The sequence below is a fragment of the Zeugodacus cucurbitae genome, chromosome 3, assembly GCF_028554725.1.
Source record: "Zeugodacus cucurbitae isolate PBARC_wt_2022May chromosome 3, idZeuCucr1.2, whole genome shotgun sequence".
Taxonomy (NCBI): domain Eukaryota; kingdom Metazoa; phylum Arthropoda; class Insecta; order Diptera; family Tephritidae; genus Zeugodacus; species Zeugodacus cucurbitae.
The window spans coordinates 1937866-1958636 of record NC_071668.1 but is presented as its reverse complement, the minus strand read 5'-3'; the positions used below and the strand labels follow the sequence as shown (position 1 = coordinate 1958636).

Below are 20771 nucleotides of genomic sequence, written 5' to 3'. Positions count from 1 at the left end.
ATTATATACCTTGTTCTTTCAGGGTTACAGCAAAATTGCTTAATCACAATGAAACCGCTTGCAATTCAAATACAATATCGGAGACTTGCCTTATTGACATTTAAATATTATTTACTTTGGCGTCAGGTAAATTGATTTAAAATTATAGGTTGCGCTTTAGGATTATGGATTAAGCAATTAACGAAAAATGTTTGCAAAATATTTATAGAAGGTATAAGCTTGAACTGGCAGAATTTGGAATTCCGCAGCAGTGCAATAACATTGCAAGATCATGTTTTGCATTAATGTATCGAATGTTAGTGTGAATTCACGAGACTAATGTTTTACTTTTTCAACATACTTTGAGCATTATGGGCATTTCGATATTGATTTACTTAACATTTCAACATAATGGATATGCACTCAAGAAAGACTTCCTACTGTTTCATTTCCAAACAAATTTAGTATTACTCTTTCACATTTTTTTTAATCATTTTTTTTTTTTTTACTTTTTCGCAAAATACCAATCACTAAATAAACACACATTTACTAACACTTTAAGCTATCGTAAAATCTCAAGTGTAAACATTACTCATACGCCGTGGCGGGTATGCAAATTAAGGTCAGTGAATGTATTGTGAGTGCATACTCATGTAGAAGATTCATTTGCCAATTACTTAAAACAATTTCTCACTTATCCAACACCGATTCAAGCGAACCTGTTGTCCCTCACCTATCAGCAGACAGTTACTTACAAGCAACCTTTGGAGCATACAAGCATGGCAAGAGGCTGTGGCAAGGGGCAAGCTTGAGTAATGCGAAGGCGTAAATTTTCATGGCAGTGCTTACACTCTTCATGATGTCTATTAATTAAATGCATTTTAAAGCTTGCATATATACTGGGCAACGCCATTGAGTGGGAGGAAGGTGTAAAATGAAATCGGCGAATGATTTCTCGATAGTTGAAAGTCTCGGCGACCAAGTTGCATGACACAGTTGCAGTAATTGTGGTAATTAAGATGGAAGAAGCGATGTAAGCGAAGGGATAACAGATACTTAACCTTCACATAAAAAAGAAGGGAGCGATGAAGGTAGAGAAGAGTGGAGAGACGAGGAGAGATAAAGTGGCGAAGAGCTATCGCGTTGAGCTGCTGCTGGGACTTGTTGTTGGCTGATTAAAACCGCTAGACATATGTATACAAATTGAACGAATTACGCAGGATTGCATTGAATGTGCTAGCTGCTATCGTGCCTGGCGGTCATGTTGTCATTTAATTGTTGAGAGTTAATATTACATAATACTTTAAGATGGGTATGGATGTTGAGTATCTATAATTTGAAATATATATTTGTATGTATATTGTCACAAAATTGATTTATAATACATAACCAATGTCTAATAATTTGTTAATGCTTTCGAAATTGTTCTAAAATCAACGCGGAGACTAAACCAATTTCATGCTTATGCCAGCGCGGCTTTAAGTGCCTATATTACAGTATCTTATGCAAAGCAGCGCCGCGAAGGACAAAGGAAATGCATATCTGCGCTGACACTTAACGGCAGAAGCGTGTGCAGTCGCTTGCAATTGTGTCAAGCGCATATGTGACAAGTATGAAGGCAGAGATGTGGCGAAAAAAATTGAAATTTTTAAAAAGTTATTTTTCAAATTTTTTTTAACTTTTTTGAATTGAAAATAATTCTAGCAGGCCTTCTTAGTATATTTTAATATATGCAAAAAAAATAATAAGTTGTTTGTATTAACCCCCGTGTCATAAAATCAACCCACGTCTATGTCTCGCACTTTAGTCTTTTTGTCAGCGCACTTCTTCAGTTGGTCGTGTATGTGTGCGCTCCACTTCTCAACGCGAAACCATAATTCCTCACTTTTCTACTTAGCCAAGTGTGCAAGGCATTAACAGCTTAGCAGAAGTATGTCGCGTTGTTGTTGTCGCTTAGTCTAGCGCTAAACGGAAAAATGCTTGCGTCGAGCTTCACAAGTATGTAAATAATGTTGTTGCTGTCATGGCTCGTCTACCGCACTGCCACTGTGACAGACAGCGAAAACACTTAATGGGTTAAAAGAAGTATTAAGCTGCGCTCTTCACACATATTAATCTTGATCTGCTTGAAGCACTAACGCTGGATTCACATGTAATTTAGAGAGGATGTGTGGCTTTTCAGGAGATTTTTTTGAATAGTAGAATGCTATTTAGTGGAAATCAATTGTAAAATAATTTAGAAAAGTACTCGAAAGAGACATTCAGATTCATATTAAATATTACTCACAGATCATATAAGACCCCTAAATGTTTTTTTCTCGGCAATTCACACAAATATTAGAAGTTATTTAAATATCAGAGGTTAATTAAACACTCTCGAATGTATGAACTTTTTAATCCTTAACCGCTCACTTCTCCACCTCTTTCTTCAAGCGTAATCCGCAATTTCATAACGGTAATGCCGAACCTACACTTTGGAGGCATTTCAGACATTACTCCAACAAGATAACATTACAAGCTGAAAACGAAATTATTCATACTTTTAATTAAAAGCAAACCACAAAAAGCGAGCTACAAAGTTCCGGTATCACATGAAAGAACAGCCCAACAACAACAACAAAAAAGAAAACAAAAACATTATAACTTATAATAAAAAATATATTCGCAAAGTAGTAATCAAAAAGTTCTTTCATGCCTCGTTCATTCTCCAGGTGTAGCAGGCACTCGTCGTTGTCCGTGCCAGGTGTATACGCGCACATACACAGACTCACTTGTCGAAACTTGTACATGCCACAACGGCAGGCAGCCGGCGCAAGGCAAGTGGCGGCCAAAAACTTTAAGCGAGCCCAAAACGGAGTTGGCAGGATGCTGGTTGCCGGTTGTGTGAAGTGAGCTGAGGTTGAGGGGGGGACTGGCGAAAAACTTCAATTCTCCATGGTGTTGTAGGCACCGAAAGCCGAACACAATAAGCAGTAAGCGTGGAAAAGTAAACAACAACAACAACAAAATCATATATATTTATGCGGACTGTGTGGAATTGTTATTATTATTATTATTTTTTTTTTTTTTTTTTGTGGATAAAAGTGCTCTGGGCGCCGCATCAAAGTGCAAAAGTGAAACCAATTCAATTGCCGCACTGAGCGCATATGTTTGAGTAAATATGTAGGTGATTGCCTCGAATACGTTTGTAAACATAACTGTATATATATTTGTTTTTGTAAATGTATATAAGTAATTCAACGTTTTCATTGCGCAAAATGCTCTCCTGAGATGCTGGAAAAATCAGTGCTTATAAAAACGCAAGCGAAGAAGTTAAACAAAGCATAAGCAAAATAAAAAAAAAAAAAATCAAACACGAAAATATTCACATTGCACTGTCGACCTGTCAAATTCGCTCTTACAAAATAGAAATAGCAATGCAGTGGCATTTGGAGCAGCACAAAGGACGATAAATAAAATAAAATGAAATCGTTATAAAACCAAACATTTCACACACTCATATACGAATAGCATGCAAAGTGAGCTTACATTGGCACACATACAAACATATGTGTGAGTGAGTAATACAGCTATACAAATCCGAAGTTTATTTGAAAACAAAGCATTGTGCAAACAATCGCTAATTCAATTTGCCAAATATTCAATTGTTTACCAAAAAAAACTATGCTTGACTATGTTGTTATTGTTTTTATTGTTTTGAGCCGCAAAGCGATAAATTGCATTGGGAATTGAAGCGCTCGAAAATAGTCGCAAAAAATATAAGTGTCAATATATCAATATTTACGCCAGTAGTTTTTGCAGCGATTTTGTTGGCCCTTTTTCATCAATCGAAGTAATTGGAAATCCTATTGAATTCATATTGGTGAAAGATAATATTAATTACTTCATTAAAATTTCAATTAGATTCACATTGAAGAGAAGTAAGGTAAATATAAGCTTAAATGGCAAGATAATGCTTAATTAAAAAGCTATTAAATTTTCTAAATACTTTGACTATAGAATTGGGTTCCTGCACACTGTGATATTGCATATACCTACAGTGGCTCAAACGTTTAATTGTACACTTGGTATAAGATTATTATTCAAATGCCGATTTTTCTCTTTAATGGGAGAATTTCCAAAAAAATATAATTTGATGCAGAATTGTAGATTATTTAAATACATTCAAAACAATGTAGGATCTTTTATTCAAATAGAGTTTTAAAATTAAAAATTAAAAAAATTAAAATAAAACAATAAAATCGGTACATAAGACTTTCTAGACATCGTGATGACACGGATGGAATATGAGCGCAATCGCAAATCTGGTTCCATCGGTTATCCCATATCTGGTTCCAGTCAACCTAGTTCTGGTAACATTATTACTCCATATCCGGTTCTGGGAGCCCATATCCGGTTTTTTTTATTTCCGGTTCCGGTTATCCCATTTCCGATTGCCTTATATCCGGTTCCGGTTACCCGTAACATCATATCCGGTTACTGGTCCCGGTTACCTTATATCCGCTTCCCAATTTCCGATAACTAATTCCGGTTGTTCCATTTCCGGTTCTGGGTACTTATATCCGGTTACCCCTTTTCATGTGTCCATATCCGGTTACCTTATATGCGGTCCGGTAACATCATTTCCTGTTGTCCTATTTCCGATTCTGGTAACCCGGCAGAGCAGAGAAGAGCTTCAGTGTGGAGCACCTCAACACTTTGAATAGTCATAACTCCAATTTTGATAATCTTGGTCTCATATGAAAGTGAATTTTCATAACTATAACATTAGCGTATTGCATTTTAGGTAAATTTCTTAAAAACTAACAGCTGTGCCTTTTTTAATAAAGTATTCGGTTACACCCCATTTTTTTACTTTTCATATTTTTCATGATTTATATTTCGTTTTTAATAAATTTTTTTGAACCAGTATTACAGAATTTTTCACTAGGAACTTTTTCGTAACGAAAGTTGCTAAGTATCATAGTTTTGTTCACATAACGGTTGTTTGTAAGTGTTGAGTGTAATGGACACTCAGAATACTCAAATGCCGATTTAATGGGAAAATTTTCAAAAAGTTTTGATGCAGAATTGTAGATTATTTAAATACCTTCATATGTTTAAAATAAAAAAAAAATAAAATAAAATCAGAAAAAATCTTGTCAAACATATAATAGGACAGTCATAATAATATAAGAATTTTAATACTTAGAAGCTTGGCTTTTATTACTGTTTCTACACGTCGGGGCATCTAGTGCACGGAATTGGCAAATAAGCCAGAGTTTTGTTATTCCACCTTCTGCTTAAACTGCTCTGCAGAAACATCCACACACCATTACCGGACCTCCACCGTGCTTGAAAGTAGCCCGAGTACTACTGGGCAAAAGCTCAGTATCGATTAAAGAGCATCCTGTAATATAATTTATTGTCTGATAACCTCTTTAAAATTCATCGATATTCCCGCAAATATGTATAAGCCCGTATATATTTTCACCAAGTTTTATCAATAACTTCACTTCACTCCCATATCCACACCTTTAATAAAATTTTCCAAAATTTTTATTATTTTCAATATTTTTCGCTGGCACTCAACCAACCTCTGTCCGGTTTGTAAACATGTCGCTTGCATTGTTACACACTTTTGCATATTTTTTAGCACGTGACTTCTGCCATATTGCCTTTCAACTGCAACCAAACACAAAGAGAGTCAGTCACTCATTCACACGCACAAAAACACTCAAACACACTCGAGCTTGACGTGTGAGTGGCTGCGTGGCACACAGGTTCTGTTCTGCACAATTCTTCATGTTGGCAGTGTGTCATGGCTTTTCATTCTCCATTTTGTTGTTGTTGCTTGTTGATTTTTTTCTGTGATTTTTTCGCCATTTTTCACATGAACTTTTTGCGCTGTGCCACAATGGCGATGGGTGTTGCAACCAGCGCTCAAACGCAATGTTTTTGCGCTCGTGTTGTTCTGTGCTGTGATGAATGGGAAGCAGTGCAAACACTGGAGAGACTGCTGGCAATTAAATGTAAATCATTTCACCACTGAATACGTGAAGATATGCGTATTTGCGATTTCCTCGACAATTAGCCAGATTAACTTTGATGAAACTTGTGGCAAGTAATTTTCAAAATTTTTATTCCAAACTACAACAAAAATTCAGAGTATTTTTGAAAAACAAATTTCGATCGCGTTGCTCGAGTTTCAGTTAGTAAATGGGCCAGCCACCGACAGTCTACCGTTACCGATTGCATTGCAGTCGCCTGTCTGCCGCTCATATGCAGCTTGATAGCACGCTAAGAGAGACATCCAAACCAAGAAAAAAAAACAAATGCTGCAATGAACCAACAACAACGATAACTGCTTTGACATTTCTGAAATGCGATATGTTCCAGCAGAGTGAAGACCAACACTGATGAGTTCAATGTGATTCAGCCAGAGCAACAACAGTGGCAGTGGCAGTAGATTAAGTGGACTGCACAACAACAAACAGTAGTAACAACAACTGGCCAACTCGCATATCGCATGTCATTGCTGCTGCTGCTGAGCTGCCCCGCATTTGATGCATTTGCCTGTTGCTGCGTTGCTTGGGCATACTTCATTGGCGGAAATTCGTTCGGCTGTGGAGTCCGATGTGCAATTTATGTATGTCGAAGTGCGCCGTTCTGCTCTAATATGCTCGCCAGTAACGGCGCTCATGTGTGTGAGTGTGTGTGTGTTGTTTATTGCACATTTGTGCAGCAAGTTTTCAATTTCCGGTTATTCGGCGAACTGTTGTGGGCTTAAGAAATGGCAGATGACCTACAGGTTGGAATTCTGATGAAACTCCTTAGCTTAGTTGCTGCAATAGAGGGAAATTGATGTGTTTGGAAAAGTAGTTAAGCGTTTTAGCATGCTTTCAGAAATACATTCATTTCCTTTTTGTTTTGAGAAAGTTACGGCGTTTTGCGACTCTTTTGATAATTGTTTGAGATTAAAGCTGTATTATCCTTCCGTAGAGATAACTATAAATTATTTCAACAAAATTTGATACATAATACTTTACATGGGTGGAAAATGGGCGAATTTCGTTAACAACCACGCCTACTTTTTATATAAAACCATTTTGGGATTTCATCTCATTCGTTCACTTTACAATCTATATATCAAGTATCAATGAAGATAAAAGAATAAAACTTTTCAAAAATGCTGATGTAAGAATTGTCGAAATCTGTAACTTTTCAAGGCCCAGATATCGAACATGAGGCCGTTAGTTCTGCTTTTTCCCGCCTGGATAAGGACAAGACGAAATATCTCCTGTCATCAAACAAACCGTCAGCGCATTCGCGTCTTGGCTCCCACGTCACTGTTGACAGTCATAACTTTGAAGTAGTAGATAGTTTCGTCTACTTGGGAACCAGCATCAATGCCGATAATAATGTCAGTGAAATCCAACGCAGAATCACTCTTGCCAACAAGTGCTATTTTGGACTAAGTAGGCAATTGAAAAGTAAAGTCCTCTCTCGACGAACAAAAGCTAAACTCTATAAGTCCCTCATCATTACCGTCCTACTTTATGGTGCAGAAGCGTGGACGGTATCAACACCCGATGAGACGGCACTAGGAGTTTTCGAGAGAAAGGTTTTGCGGAAGATTTATTGTCCCTTAAACATTGGCAACGGCGAAAACCGCAGACGATGGAATGATGAGCTGTACGAGTTATACGACGACATTGACATAGTTCAGCGAATAAAAAGACAGCGGCTACGCTGACTAGGTCATGTTGTTCGAATGGATGAAAGTGCTCCAGCTCTGAAAGTTTTCGATGCAGTACCCTGGTCCGATGTAAGGACCAGGTGGAGAAGGACCTGCCTTCACTTGGTATTACCAATTGGCGCCGAACTGGCTAAAGGGGAGAAACGTGGCGCGCTGTTGTGGAATCGCCTATTACCGCGTAAGCGGTGTCTACGCCAGTCAAGAAGAAGAAAACATCGAACATGAAGAACTCAGTGCATGTGACTAATTTTTTACAGAAAATGTCGGTAATTCTCTCAGATATATTATAGAAATTTAGAGGGCATTTATTTTTTCTAGTAATGTGCCTCTGTGGGTAAAATGGGTGTAGTCGGGATATAACATCTCCTAGCCCATATTATTAGGTATATACCTAATATTAGAGTTTTCAAACATCTGGTGGACTTGAGACCATATATCGATTAATATGTGAGATATCTTACCGTAATGAAGTGAGCATATAGTCTCGGATACAATAGAGCTTGGTGTGAGTGAAGTCAGTACAGGAATTACCCTAGCCCTCATCTACGTTATATAAAGATTATCGTTATTCTAGTGGACTCTATGACGAATATATAAATCGCATTGTACATATATTATCTTAATAAAATTAAATAAATGAATTCCGACTTAATGGTTATTAAGGATATCTCACCGTAGAGCTGGGAAGTCTGTGTCCCTCTTTTCCCAAAGTATGCTCCACAGGCATAAGCAAAGATTACTTCGTTGTAAGTCAGATTTTACACAGTAATTCAAAAATCCAACTAAATTTGAGCGCACCACGAGCCAAACTACAATTTAGTTACAACAAAGCAACGCGTGAACATCGTTGCCCTTCAGTCCGTTGCATTATGTGAGTGAATTTGAGACGTGTGCAAGTGAATGCCGTTGGCCGAAAAAGCCAAGTCTCGTCACTAATGGCCAATCTTTCGCGCACTGGAGAAGCTGCTAAAAACAAGCGCGCGCCAAGTTATATATGTATGTATGCATGTATTAGTATGCTCATAGTCCGAGTGTCGCCTAACACAATTTGTACGTCCGGTTATTTCTGCGCCAAATGCTTTGAGGTTATTTGTAATTTTAACTTGATAAAAATTTGAAAGTTCTTACTATCAGATATCAGTTATGCGACTGCAATCTTTTCGGTTATTGTGTGGCGTTAAGCGGCATTTTTTTGTTATTTCTTTTTCATTTATTTTATTTTTATTTTATTAGTCAAAAAGCCAGCTACATTTTATGCGACACACATCGCTGACCGACCGAGTAACGTACTATAAAAGCTGGTGGCAAGTTTGAGAAGCCATCAAAAGTTTTATTGCATTCTCGGACAACAGTTGGGTGTGCGTCTCTTGACAAAGTGTCATTCAATAAAAAAGTGAACGTGCAACAAAGTGTGCCTCCAAGGATTGAATACCGCAGTAGCTTGTATTTCTCTTGCAAGTGAAGAGAGTAAAAATAAATATAAATAAAAAAGCGACCAAAAAGCGTTGAATCTAATTTCAAGAAATTTGTAAAGTGATTTTCTAAGTGACGAAACAACATAGCAGCGCAGCAGCAATAATGAAACGGGTATGTGAAGGATAACTGGTGTTTGGTGAAAAGCACTATTGAAGGGTGAATTTGGTGGAACTCGAATTATTGGGAAAATATTTATTTTTAGGGAGAATTTAGTGAAAGGAACTCCTGCAAAAATTATAGTGATTAAATTTCTTTCTTTAAATCATATTTCGCACTTTGTGGCACTATCATAAAGAAACTCTTCTAGTTTCCTAGCAAATATTTAAAGAAAATTCCATTTGTGCTTTCTAAAACTCAACGTCTCACTTCAACTCATTTATTTAGCAAATGCAACAACTTGCGAGTTGCACAACTCCATTCAAATGTAATTCAATATTAATCCCATAGCATGCCACATTGTCACGAAATGTTGAATGATACGAAAGTGACTCGGCATGAAAGCACATTGTACTCCTGGCCCCACCAATAACAGCACATGCAAGACCTGTAGTGGCAAATTGTCATACTTTATTGCAACCGAACGACATGGCTGCTGCGCCTATAAATCATTGGCGGCACAGCATATCCCACACACAATAGAATGCCGATACAATGTGGACACTTGTCACAGGATATTCACTCACACAAGTCGACAGACACTGTCATAAATATAAATGCTTGCAATGGCGCTCTTTCATAAATATTTTACAATGCAAGTATTCAAATATTGCTTTATTGAACACGATTTTGTATATAGTAGCCTCCAATGTTGCATGTTCACATTGTCAAGCAAAAGGACGAATTTGCTTTTTGGCGCGCTTAGAATATTGACGAAGTGAAGTGTTTGTTATGGCAAATTATTCAATTGACAATTTTATGACAACACTTTCATAATGAATTCTGCAGCAACATGTTGCAAGGAAGATTGAATGATTTATTACAATCATTTGATGTAGCTTTCAGTGGAGCTTCAACGCTTTTCATTGTAGCCTCAACTGTCATTTAAAGCGTTTCAATTTTCATAAATCTCCGCTTAAATTTGCACATAAAGAAGCTTAGATGTGCTGAATATCGACAGGAACTATTATTTTTGATGATTCGCCTACAATTTCATTCTAGAAGCGCCTTAATCCGGAAAAATAAAGCTTTTTAATTGGCTTTTTAGATACATCGTAACTGTGTGCTTCTGTCATTTAAAATACGCATATGAATGACAAAATCACAAAAAAACCACGTTAAAGCGAAAGTCGTTTTTAATTACCGCTAGTCCACGGCAATGCAGTAAATCTCTGCCACTAGTGAGATGCTCGTGCAACATATTTTATTCCAAATGCAAATAGAGTGACATCTACAACAACAATTATAGTATATTCTCTGAGTACCCCAATGGAACTTCAAATCTTTCCGAACTGACAAGCTTAAAGAGCCTGCAACTGTTGCAGATTTTCGCCAGAGGGTACACTCGCCTTCGCCGTCAGCATATATTGGCTCATAAGCAAATGCAATTTTGCATCCGAATGCGGGCTGTTGCTGGCAGTTTGACCATAAAATATTTACGATTTCATTAAGCTTTCTCTTTTACACACTCGTTCATTTGCACTCGGCATGCGCGTCATCAAAATGGCAGTTGCTAATTTCCCTGAAGTGTTGTGAGCCACTGAAATTGCGCGCGTCATAAGGCGGGCGAGGGAGACAGCGGCAAATGCGCTGTAAAAGCGAAATGTTGCAAACACAAATTTATTTCAACCAGAGTAGGCACATTTAAATTTCTAAGTGTTCACTAGTAGGCACAACACTAAATAATTAATTTTGTTTGCTCGTTATTCATCAACACGCCTGCAGTTCTACTATCTTCTCTGTGTGTGTTTGTTGTCGTGCAATGTGGTGCACGCCTCCTATTCGCACTTGCAAGCGATTGATTTCTCGCAGCTGCAACAGCAGCAGAAGTCATCAATTACACAGCAGCAGCAACAACAGCAACAGGACCAGCAATCGCAAGAGCAAACCGACACCACCACCGACTCATCCGAAGACTATGACAGCCATCCGCAGTACAGTTTTGCTTACGATGTACGCGACACGCTGACCGGCGATGAGAAACAGCAGGAAGAAAAACGCGATGGCGATCTAGTGCAAGGACAAGTGAGTAGTTTAAGTGAAAAATACGCTAAACACAACGAATTCAATAAAACGCCTTCCATTTCAGTACTCACTCGTTGAACCAGATGGCACACGCCGTGTTGTGGAATACACCGCTGACGATATCAATGGCTTCAACGCCATAGTATCCAAGCAATTGGTGGATGAGCGCTCTCGCGCTTCCGCTTCGGCTACTGCTTCATCCTCACGGTACAACAGCTTCGAAACTCTGCAATCGCAAATCCAAACCCAAGCCATTGCCGAGGCACAAGCTCAAGCCGCATCTTATGCTGAGGCTCAGGCGCTCGCCGAAGCACAACTCCAAGCACAGGCTAAGGCACATGCTGAGGCAATGGCTCAGGTGCAAAGCGACGCTGAGTTGCAAGCACGCATACAAGCGGAGGCTCAGGCACGCGCTCAGGCCCAACAACTGATGGAGCAGTTCCAGCAACAGTACAAACAACAACAGCAGCAACAGCAAGAACAACAGGAACAATTGGCTCAACTGCAACAGCAGCAACAACAACGTCAACAGCAACAGCAACAACAACTGCGTACGCAGTCCCAACAATCACAAGACCGACTGACCAACGAACAAGCCATAATCCTCTCGCAAACACTGCCCACCCGCACGCTCGGACACAGCGTACATGCCACGGTTGTTTCGCACCCACCCACGATCTTGTCGCGCCCACCCAGTGGCACCGTGTACGCCCAACAACGCGACATCACCACACTGAAGGAACTGCGCGACGGTAACGCACGCCAGATCATCGAACGCACTAACCTCCCGCAAATAGTGATCACGCAACCGGCTAGCGCAACGGTACAAGCTCAGGTCATCCACTCACCACTGCTGTTGGATGGCAGCGCTGGCGCTACAGGCATGCGCAGCGTCATCTCCACGAAGATCACCAATGGCAACGGCAACGGTGGACGCAGCAGCAGCACCATTTCACTTCGCGGCGATGCCGGACGCTTGAGCGCTGCCGACCAACTGCTGAACCAGCTCGACACTGACGATGACGACACATTGACACGCAACAGCCTGCGTCTGCTGAGCGGTACTGGTAGCAGCGGCAGCGGTGGCAGCATCAAGGGACGCACCAACGGTGGTCTTAACGGTAGCAGCGGCGGCAGCGGTCTGAGCGGTTTCGATGGCAGCAGCAGCGGTTCGGATGAACGCGGCAATGCTCGTGACGACCTCCGTAATGGACTAAGAAATTCAAACAGACGCTTGCAGAGCCTCTTCTCCAGCAGCGGCAGCGGTTCGAGCGGCAACGGCAGCGGCAAATCCACATGGTAAATGAGACAGGAAACATAACAACACAAACAAAACAAAAATATTTTTAAATTCAAACAATTCTAAAGAGAATGGGAGAGAGAGAGAGAGAGAGAGTAGGACGAACATGCAAACGAATGCGTAGAATAGACAATAATGAATGTAGCGTGACAGTGGAGCGTGTTAGAGTGTAGCCATAAATGTATTCAAAGAAAACTAGTGTGATCAACAGTCAGCAACGATTTGGCAACGGACCATAGCTATTGTATAACGGACTATGATTTGCAGCAGCCGCCATCTGTAACGGCATTAACATAGACTTAGAGATTTAGTTGTTAGTTTTGTTTGCATTTTTCTCAGTAGCATTTAATTACTAACCAACTTGTGGTAGCGAGCTATTTAGTTGATTTTTTACTCTATACTTATTTACTTTTAATACTTGTACTTTCGCGGGATTTGGGTGAACTTCAGCTATCGCTTTTTTTCATCTACGCTTTACAAAGCTATAGCATACGCACAGGCGCGCGCGCACTAACTCTCACATTAACAAACGCTTTTACTACATACGCTTTCTGCGAGCACATACGAACGTGAACGAACAGTTAACCGTTATAAATACCAATACGCATGTATATAAAATGCTTTCTATATAAAAATGTTAAACTTTGTGATTTAGACTTACTTTATGTTTTCCGAAAATATTTTTATCGATATTTTTTACTCAACTGAAAGAATTCTTTTTTATCCAGTATTCTGTTGTTTATATAAACTACTTTATTCTTTTCTATGCTCATTTTTAATATTTATGTATGTACACTAAAGTGTTGTTGTTCATGTTAACGTTATGTAACTAACCAAGCTTTATATTATTTATTCTTACTAATATTCAACTCATTGATTTTATATATTTGTTTGTATTCAACTTGTTCTCACATTTTAAGAAACTAGACATTTAAGTGCAACTTGCAGTTTTCATATGGCATACAAAAAACACAAAAAAATATTAATAAATGGATTTAAGTTTGCAAAGAAAATAACGGTTATTTTATTGAAAAATTTTTCTGAAATTTTGCTCCACAAAAAAACAAAAAAATCGAAAATATCAATGGCTTCAAAACGATATTGGATATGACGGTTTGAATAGCTCAGTTTTCTATGTTATAGTTTGAATAACACTGTGAATTCAGCTCTTCACTGCTTTCCAACTGCTGGCATTGCAGTGCTCGGAAGCAGATGTCAATCAAACAAAATAAGTGCTACATTTTCAATATCCATACATACATACATATACATATATAAATTAGAATTAAGTACTATTAACTTACCAAGAATGCTACAACAGAGTATATTCCCCTGAGTTCTACTGTACAACACTGGATTTCACAAATTCCTTGTACACAAAAGCCTACAGAAGGTAGACAAGCAGCTAACACTTGCTATAGGCACATATTCACTCGCGAAATTAACACTTAAAAATCAACGCCTGAAGCTTAATTTTATATTCCGAGGTTCAATCAACATGCGAACTAACATATTTCCAACAAAAACGTTCACTTGCCGCGATATTTAATACAAATTAAACAATTATTTTATCACTTGCCGAGCAGCGATCTACAAGTACACACGCTAAGAGGAAACTGACACATAACGGCGTTTTGGCGGTAGATGTCAATTGACACTTGAGGGTTGCCGGACTGTTGCCAAAGAAGAAATACAATTGTAGGAGCGTGTCTAAGCTAAATTTTAGAAATTAGCTCTGCATTTCTTGGATTGTATAATCCAATTCTGTGAACATGAGAGGTAAGGTGTTGAAACATTAAGAATACTCTGAATGCTTAGGAGACAAAGGCACACCTTTATATAAAAAATCAGTACATAAATTTAACATCATACATGTCTGTACAAGTTTATATAACAACAATAACAAATATATTAGTCAAAATTTAGTTACTGCTCTCTTTCGCTTTCGCTTGAAAATAAGTCTTCAGTTTTCCTTTTCCTCTCTACAACTTAGCACTTCTTTCACTTATCTGCATTGCTCTCTTTGCACTCGTTTTCTGTTGTTTCACATATCTCCGCTTCAGCACTATCGTCTTCGGCACATTCTTTCTCACATTCGTCCTCAGGCTCTGCTTCGTAGAGCACACCGCCTTCCGAGTTTTTAGCCAATGCCAAAGTGGCGTACTGCAATTCATAGAATGAGTAGCGATGGTAGGCAAAAAACTCCGGATTCTTGTAGTCTTTGCATTTATGTGCGCCACATTGTGGTCCAAGCACCTCGTTCGGATCGTCTAAGGCACGATATGCGGTGAGGGGCATAAACGCAGGTGGCGTAAACGCGTCATTTTTGAAAGCGGGCTTAGCGGAGGCTTGATCCGCTGTGTCATCGGCCGCTTGTGACGGACAGCACTTGTCGGCTATGTAGCGTTTGAATTGTGTGGGATTCAGTGGTAGGTTTCTCATGATACTCTGTGATAAATTCGTAAATTTCGAGCAGCCACGCAACATAATTAATTAATCTTTTATTTTTTAGTATACAAATTAATAATTAAATAAATTTTCATATATTTTTTTACAATTTTTCAAAAATTTTCTTAAACAATGTTGAAAGCTTTTTATTTGTTATTAAAAATGAAAATACATGTGTATCTATTATGAAATAATAATGAAAGATGATGTGATCTCGAAAATGTCGGTGTTGAGTACATTACACTTTTTTTAACTTTTGCTATACTTTGCTGGGAAATTAAGTTTAGACTTGTGAAGCTATATATTCAGGAAAATAATATAATCTAAAATTATTTTACAGAAAAGAAATTATAAAAAAAAATTTGAAATATATTTTTAAATTTATTTGATATCAACATTTAGCCAACAGTCATGTGGACACAGCAGTGCTGTCGGTAAAACAGTGTCTGAACTGCCTTAACTGCTGAAATATCTCAGACACAAGCCACGTGATGATTGTCACGGTCGGTTTGTGGCTTTGTTAATAGAGTTGCCATATAGCATACATATTCTTTACGAGGACTTTTCCTGAATACTAGGAGATTATTTACGAGAAAGTTGGGTTAATACTCAATTTTATGAAGATTTATGATATGAAACTGAACACACATAACGAAACAAAATATCGGTTGGAATTTTATGCTACAATTAAAATTAGTGGCCGAACCGAATGTTTTATGTTAGTACATATAACTAGTACCGATATCTGGAAAGAAATAATTATAGAATCAGTTATAAATATAAAATTCCAACAAAAAAGAAACTAATACTTCTTTAAGAGAGCGAATCATATGAGATCGAATTTGAAATGCCGAATTGGAATGACGTATACACAATCAATATATTAACGACAGAGTAAAAAATAAGTAACTTATATGTAGTATGTTAATTTCTCAGCCGATCATTTTGCGTATCAGAAAATTTGAATTGTAGATCTGAACACTGCCGCCGAGATCACATGGTACAGCAAGGAATGACAATATTATGTGGAAGTAAACAAATTGCTGTAAATAATTGTGATTCCACGAATTTCAAGTAGAACATATATACCTTATAATAAAAAAATGTACTTTGATTATCTCATTGTTCTCATAACTTTATTAATTAAACCGTATTTTAAAACAATTTAGCTTATATTTAAATTCGATTACTATAATATGGATATTTGGTTTGTCACTACTCACAGTTCACCGCTAGTAACAGGGTGGTAGAGGTTAATATAACGGATACAAAGTTGCTTATATAACTCATTTTCTTTTATATCCGTTCCAAGCGGTATATGAATTAGATGAAATCAATATACAGAGACCAAACTAATTGAGTCAATCACTTCTACTCTCCTAATTGAATCGACCATCCATGAAACTAGCTTCGCAATCCAACTGTTATTGTTGGATAAATACCAAAAACCCTTCGGAGATGCTCTGCTGTAAACACTTCACAATAACAATGTCAATAGCGGCACTAAAGTGTTGCGGAATGTACAGTTACTGCCATATTCATGCCAAAATATGTGCGCTACTCCTGCTGCGGCAAGTCGCAATGGGTTTCCGTTTGCCATTTTCAACACCTCATTAACTAAGAGATGGCTCATAAAGCGCCATAAATCTAGAAAAACTTCTTTCCATAACGCCCGACGGCGGGGCAAACAGAAGCGGCAGCCCGAAGAATGCAAAGTGTTCAAACATGCAGACAAAATGTGGAAAACACACGGAAGAACACCTACACAAACACAAAATCGCACGAAATAGTTGGGCCAGCACTAAATGTGAGCATGAACAAAGATGTTAACGCTCGCTCGTGCCAACGGCAAATAGCACCAACAGCACCCGCCGGCTGCTTCGCTAGGGACAACGTTCCGTTCTAATGCGCATGCGCATCGTCTTTGGTCGCTACGAAACGCTTTGGAATTTCCACTTGCATCATTATGGTTCATTGACCAAAACTAAGCAAAGAATTCGCTAATTTAAATAAAAAGCTATGAGATGGCGATGGCGGCAGGTCCGTTGAAGCTGCGCCGAAGGCATTCGCCGCTGCGATTAACAGTAGCGACGACTGAGACCACGGCAGCAGAAGCTTGTCTTGGTTTTTGCCTTAGTACTTCTAGTCTTTTGCTTTTTCGGCATTCCTTACTTTCTGTTAGCTGTTAGGCTGGGGTTTGCTTGAGATTTTCACAAGTTTGGAAATAATGAATGAATGGACATACTTGGTGGGTGCTATAAATGTTGCGGAAGCATTTTGCCATTCAAACCATTGTTTGAAAGATACATTTTAACATATTATACAATGTTGATTACTACCTCGTTGATCCGGAGGACATTGCTTTCCATTTACTCTACTTTATTAGTCTTCGGTTGATTAGATACTGCTCTTAAGAAAATGGGACCTGGATGTATGCCATCTCATCGAAAAACCTAAGATATGTTTAAGATATGTTATGATTACTGGGATGAACACTATCGAGATCATCTCAAGTCGTTGAAACGTTGAATAGCCGAGAGCAAAGTGCTTAACGCTATATACATGGCAGAGGCGGCTCATCGACTTACAGCCTGAGCTGACATATTCCCGTCAGCAAATCACATTTCAAGCAACTGCTACTTCCACCAATCGAGCTGTTACCAAAATCGCTGCTGTTGCAGTTCCAACCATTTCGACAATTTCGTGATTTTATTGTATTTTGGCGATGTCATCGTGGGTACTTATGAAATTACAAGCGCATTTGACTTATTTTATTGTCTTAATTTCGTCAAGTGGCAGATCACATGAAAGCAAAGAGGAAAAAACAAACGAAAAACGCCAGTAGTTGGAGTCTACTGCAGCTGTCAAAGCGCAACTAAGTCGGGACAGCTCTGTCACATGCAGGCATTATTGCTTAGATACGTCAATTTGCTCTTTTGTAGTTTTTGTTGTTGCGGTACCAACTGCTCGATGTCTGTTTTTGCCGCGATCTTCTTCTTCTTCTACTTCGACTTCATTCCGCTTTTCTTGCATTTGTTTTTGCAACTCCAACCGCTGTTTAGTCTGAGCTCCCAAGACCGCCGCGTAAGCATGTGGCATGTTGTGGGGCTCCACAAGTGTTCACAGTCCGTCAGTTGGCCGATGCATATACGCTAAGGAGTTCACTGTCAGACGCTGTGTGAGTTTGCTGACTTCGCTGAGTTCGCTGGCTGATTTGCTTCACTTTTCTGGATGAAGGGCGGGGGGAATGCAAATTATGCAAATTGCACACTAAAAAGGTAGAAAATCGTGGCTGGGAACAGCCGAGTGAGTAAAGAGTAATTCAGCCGGGCAGGTCGCGTCAGTGTAAAAGCAAATACAATGCAAACAATGCGAAGTGAGTGAGCCAGTGTGTGTGGCGCGGTGCGGTGCGACCTGACGCAAATGTCGGTACGTAGATAATTTGCACCAAGTGTGAGCTGTCAGTCAGTGTCGTCGCTGCGTGCTTCTAACCAACTCCTCGCACACACTCACATATTTGTTTTTGTTTTTAGTTTTATTTTAATTTTTATGGCTCAGACAAATACAATGTTATGCAGTTGTAAATAATTTGCCGTTGACGCATTCTCCCAGCGCTCAGCCCCCTCCACTTTCCCACCACTGTGGCATTTGCCAGCACTTCAACGCTCTTAAAGCATTGTTTGCATTTCACAGGGGTGACGTTGAGAAAATAATTTATTTGATGGGAAATCCTCGGCTGAGATATTTGCAATTGACCACCCTGTAGAGAAATAAATGCGAATAAATATAATAGTGTGAATTTTAGATAAGAAAACTCAGCAGACAGTGAGTCATTAGGGATTCCAAAAAGTATATCAAAGCTTATTTTAATGAAGTAAAGGCGAATTATATATAGGCCTTAAGCTCTATTAATTATTGCCAGCGATTATTCGATGAAGGCCTGGAACATGATACACCCACTGAAATCAGACCCGGAAGCAGTTCGGAGCTCAATTCCAGCATCAGGAACTTTTGAGCCAGTCTAGTATTTCATAAACTCTCAAATGAACCAAAAAGAAAAGCCAATCCTCCAAGTCTTATTACAAAAACAACAAATTCGAAAAATTCCCAAGCATGCTGGTAATGCAATTTGGTTATCCACAGGTCAGGCGACCCGATTATTTGCCTACTCTTCTTTCTTTTTTCAACCCACTTATTTGCCACTTTTTGTAAAAGTGCACTGCCGGCTCTGTGCGCCATCAATCGGTTATGCTCCACAAATTGCCGCAATGACATCGTCAGCACGTTTTCGCAAGCCAAACGAAACGAAACGAGACGAAACTGCTCCAAAAACTCCAAATCATTGGCGGCCAAGACGCCGCGTCCAGCATTCCAATGCGGCCGCCGCGTAATGTCAGCTTTGAGCCATTTGGACTCACGCTTGTTTACTTCTTGGCGTGATCTCTTTTCGCATTTGCTGTTGTTATTGTTGTTGTTCTATGCTGATTAAGGGTAATTTTCGAATTTTCTCGTTTTCAACGCTTCGGCATCAGAGTTGAAATTCCTAATCTAATGTACCACGAAATTCGGTTGGGAATTCGCCGCAACTGCTGCCGCCGCCACCACCAATTGGTTGGCATATTTGACAAAAAGATATAGCTGCAACATGTATACATATATAGTATATGTGCAACATCGTAAGCAGAACATCAACTTGCAACAGTTGTGGCAGCAACTGATTTGCACGTCAACGGCCGCCAAGCAACTGGCGAACTTATGCAAATTCGGCGCGGCATTTAAGTGCAAATAGCAGCAACTTTAATTTAGTGCTGCCACACGAATTCCTGCCACAAAATGTGCATGTGTGTGTGTGTATTTGCCACTTGGCACTTTTTCGAGCATTTTCAAGCATATTTGAGCATATTTGAGTTTTTATTTCCCATTCTGTTTGTCCATATTTGAGCACTTGCCAGCCATTTGCACACGCGCACACATTTTTTCACTGTTGTTGGACCATGATGGTCAGTGAAGGAGGAGGAGGCGGTAGCGCTGTGCCCCAACACATGCCACATAATATTGCACGGCCGCGCGGCCTTTTATGGCCACTCTGCATAATGCAACTGTAGCAGCGACATAACGGCTGTTGCTGCCACCGCCGCCGCACAGTTGCGCCGCTGTAATTGGTAAATTGCCTGCAAAAGGAGCGACCAAAAAGTACGAAATATATCGAAAATGCGCTGCAACGCATGTGTGTATGTATGTATGTGTGTTGCACATGAACTGTCAATGAGCGCTGGCTGGCATACATACTCGTATGTACACATAAATTAGTGTACGACGTGTTCCGATTTGCGAATGTGGCATGGCATGCTGCGTTGTATTTTGTTGTGTATTTGCTTGTTGCATTCCACAGGTCGAGTGATAGCAGCGCGTGCGCATGAATTATGGAAATTCGAGGCAGGTGTTCGAAAGCATATTTTCGAGAATTCATATTTAGTTGATTTTTCACGTACACTTTGCTAAATACCTGAGAGAATGGAATGGTTGAAAGGCTGCAGATACGTGACAGAAATATAATGGCAATTGAGTTGCAGAAATGAGAGTTTTTCTTTAATAAAATAAGATTGTCTTAAACATTTACGAAAATAGTTAAAAAAAGAAGAATCTGAA

The 20771-nt window shown here is 39.1% G+C and overlaps 2 protein-coding genes across 2 annotated transcripts; one reads left to right on the top strand and one right to left on the bottom strand.

Moving 5' to 3' along the window:
* Positions 1–9030: 9030 nt before the first annotated feature.
* On the top strand, positions 9031–13191 carry LOC105209742 (ras-interacting protein RIP3). Its single transcript, XM_011180322.3, has 3 exons — positions 9031–9304; positions 11075–11374; positions 11439–13191. Exons 1-3 carry the CDS (start codon positions 9296–9298, stop codon positions 12675–12677), a joined length of 1548 nt encoding a protein of 515 aa, XP_011178624.2. The 5' UTR covers positions 9031–9295; the 3' UTR covers positions 12678–13191.
* Positions 13192–14485: 1294 nt separating this feature from the next.
* LOC105209741 (uncharacterized) lies at positions 14486–15295 on the bottom strand. The gene has a single exon (XM_011180320.3). It carries the CDS (start codon positions 15159–15161, stop codon positions 14676–14678), a length of 486 nt encoding a protein of 161 aa, XP_011178622.1. The 5' UTR covers positions 15162–15295; the 3' UTR covers positions 14486–14675.
* Positions 15296–20771: the final 5476 nt, after the last annotated feature.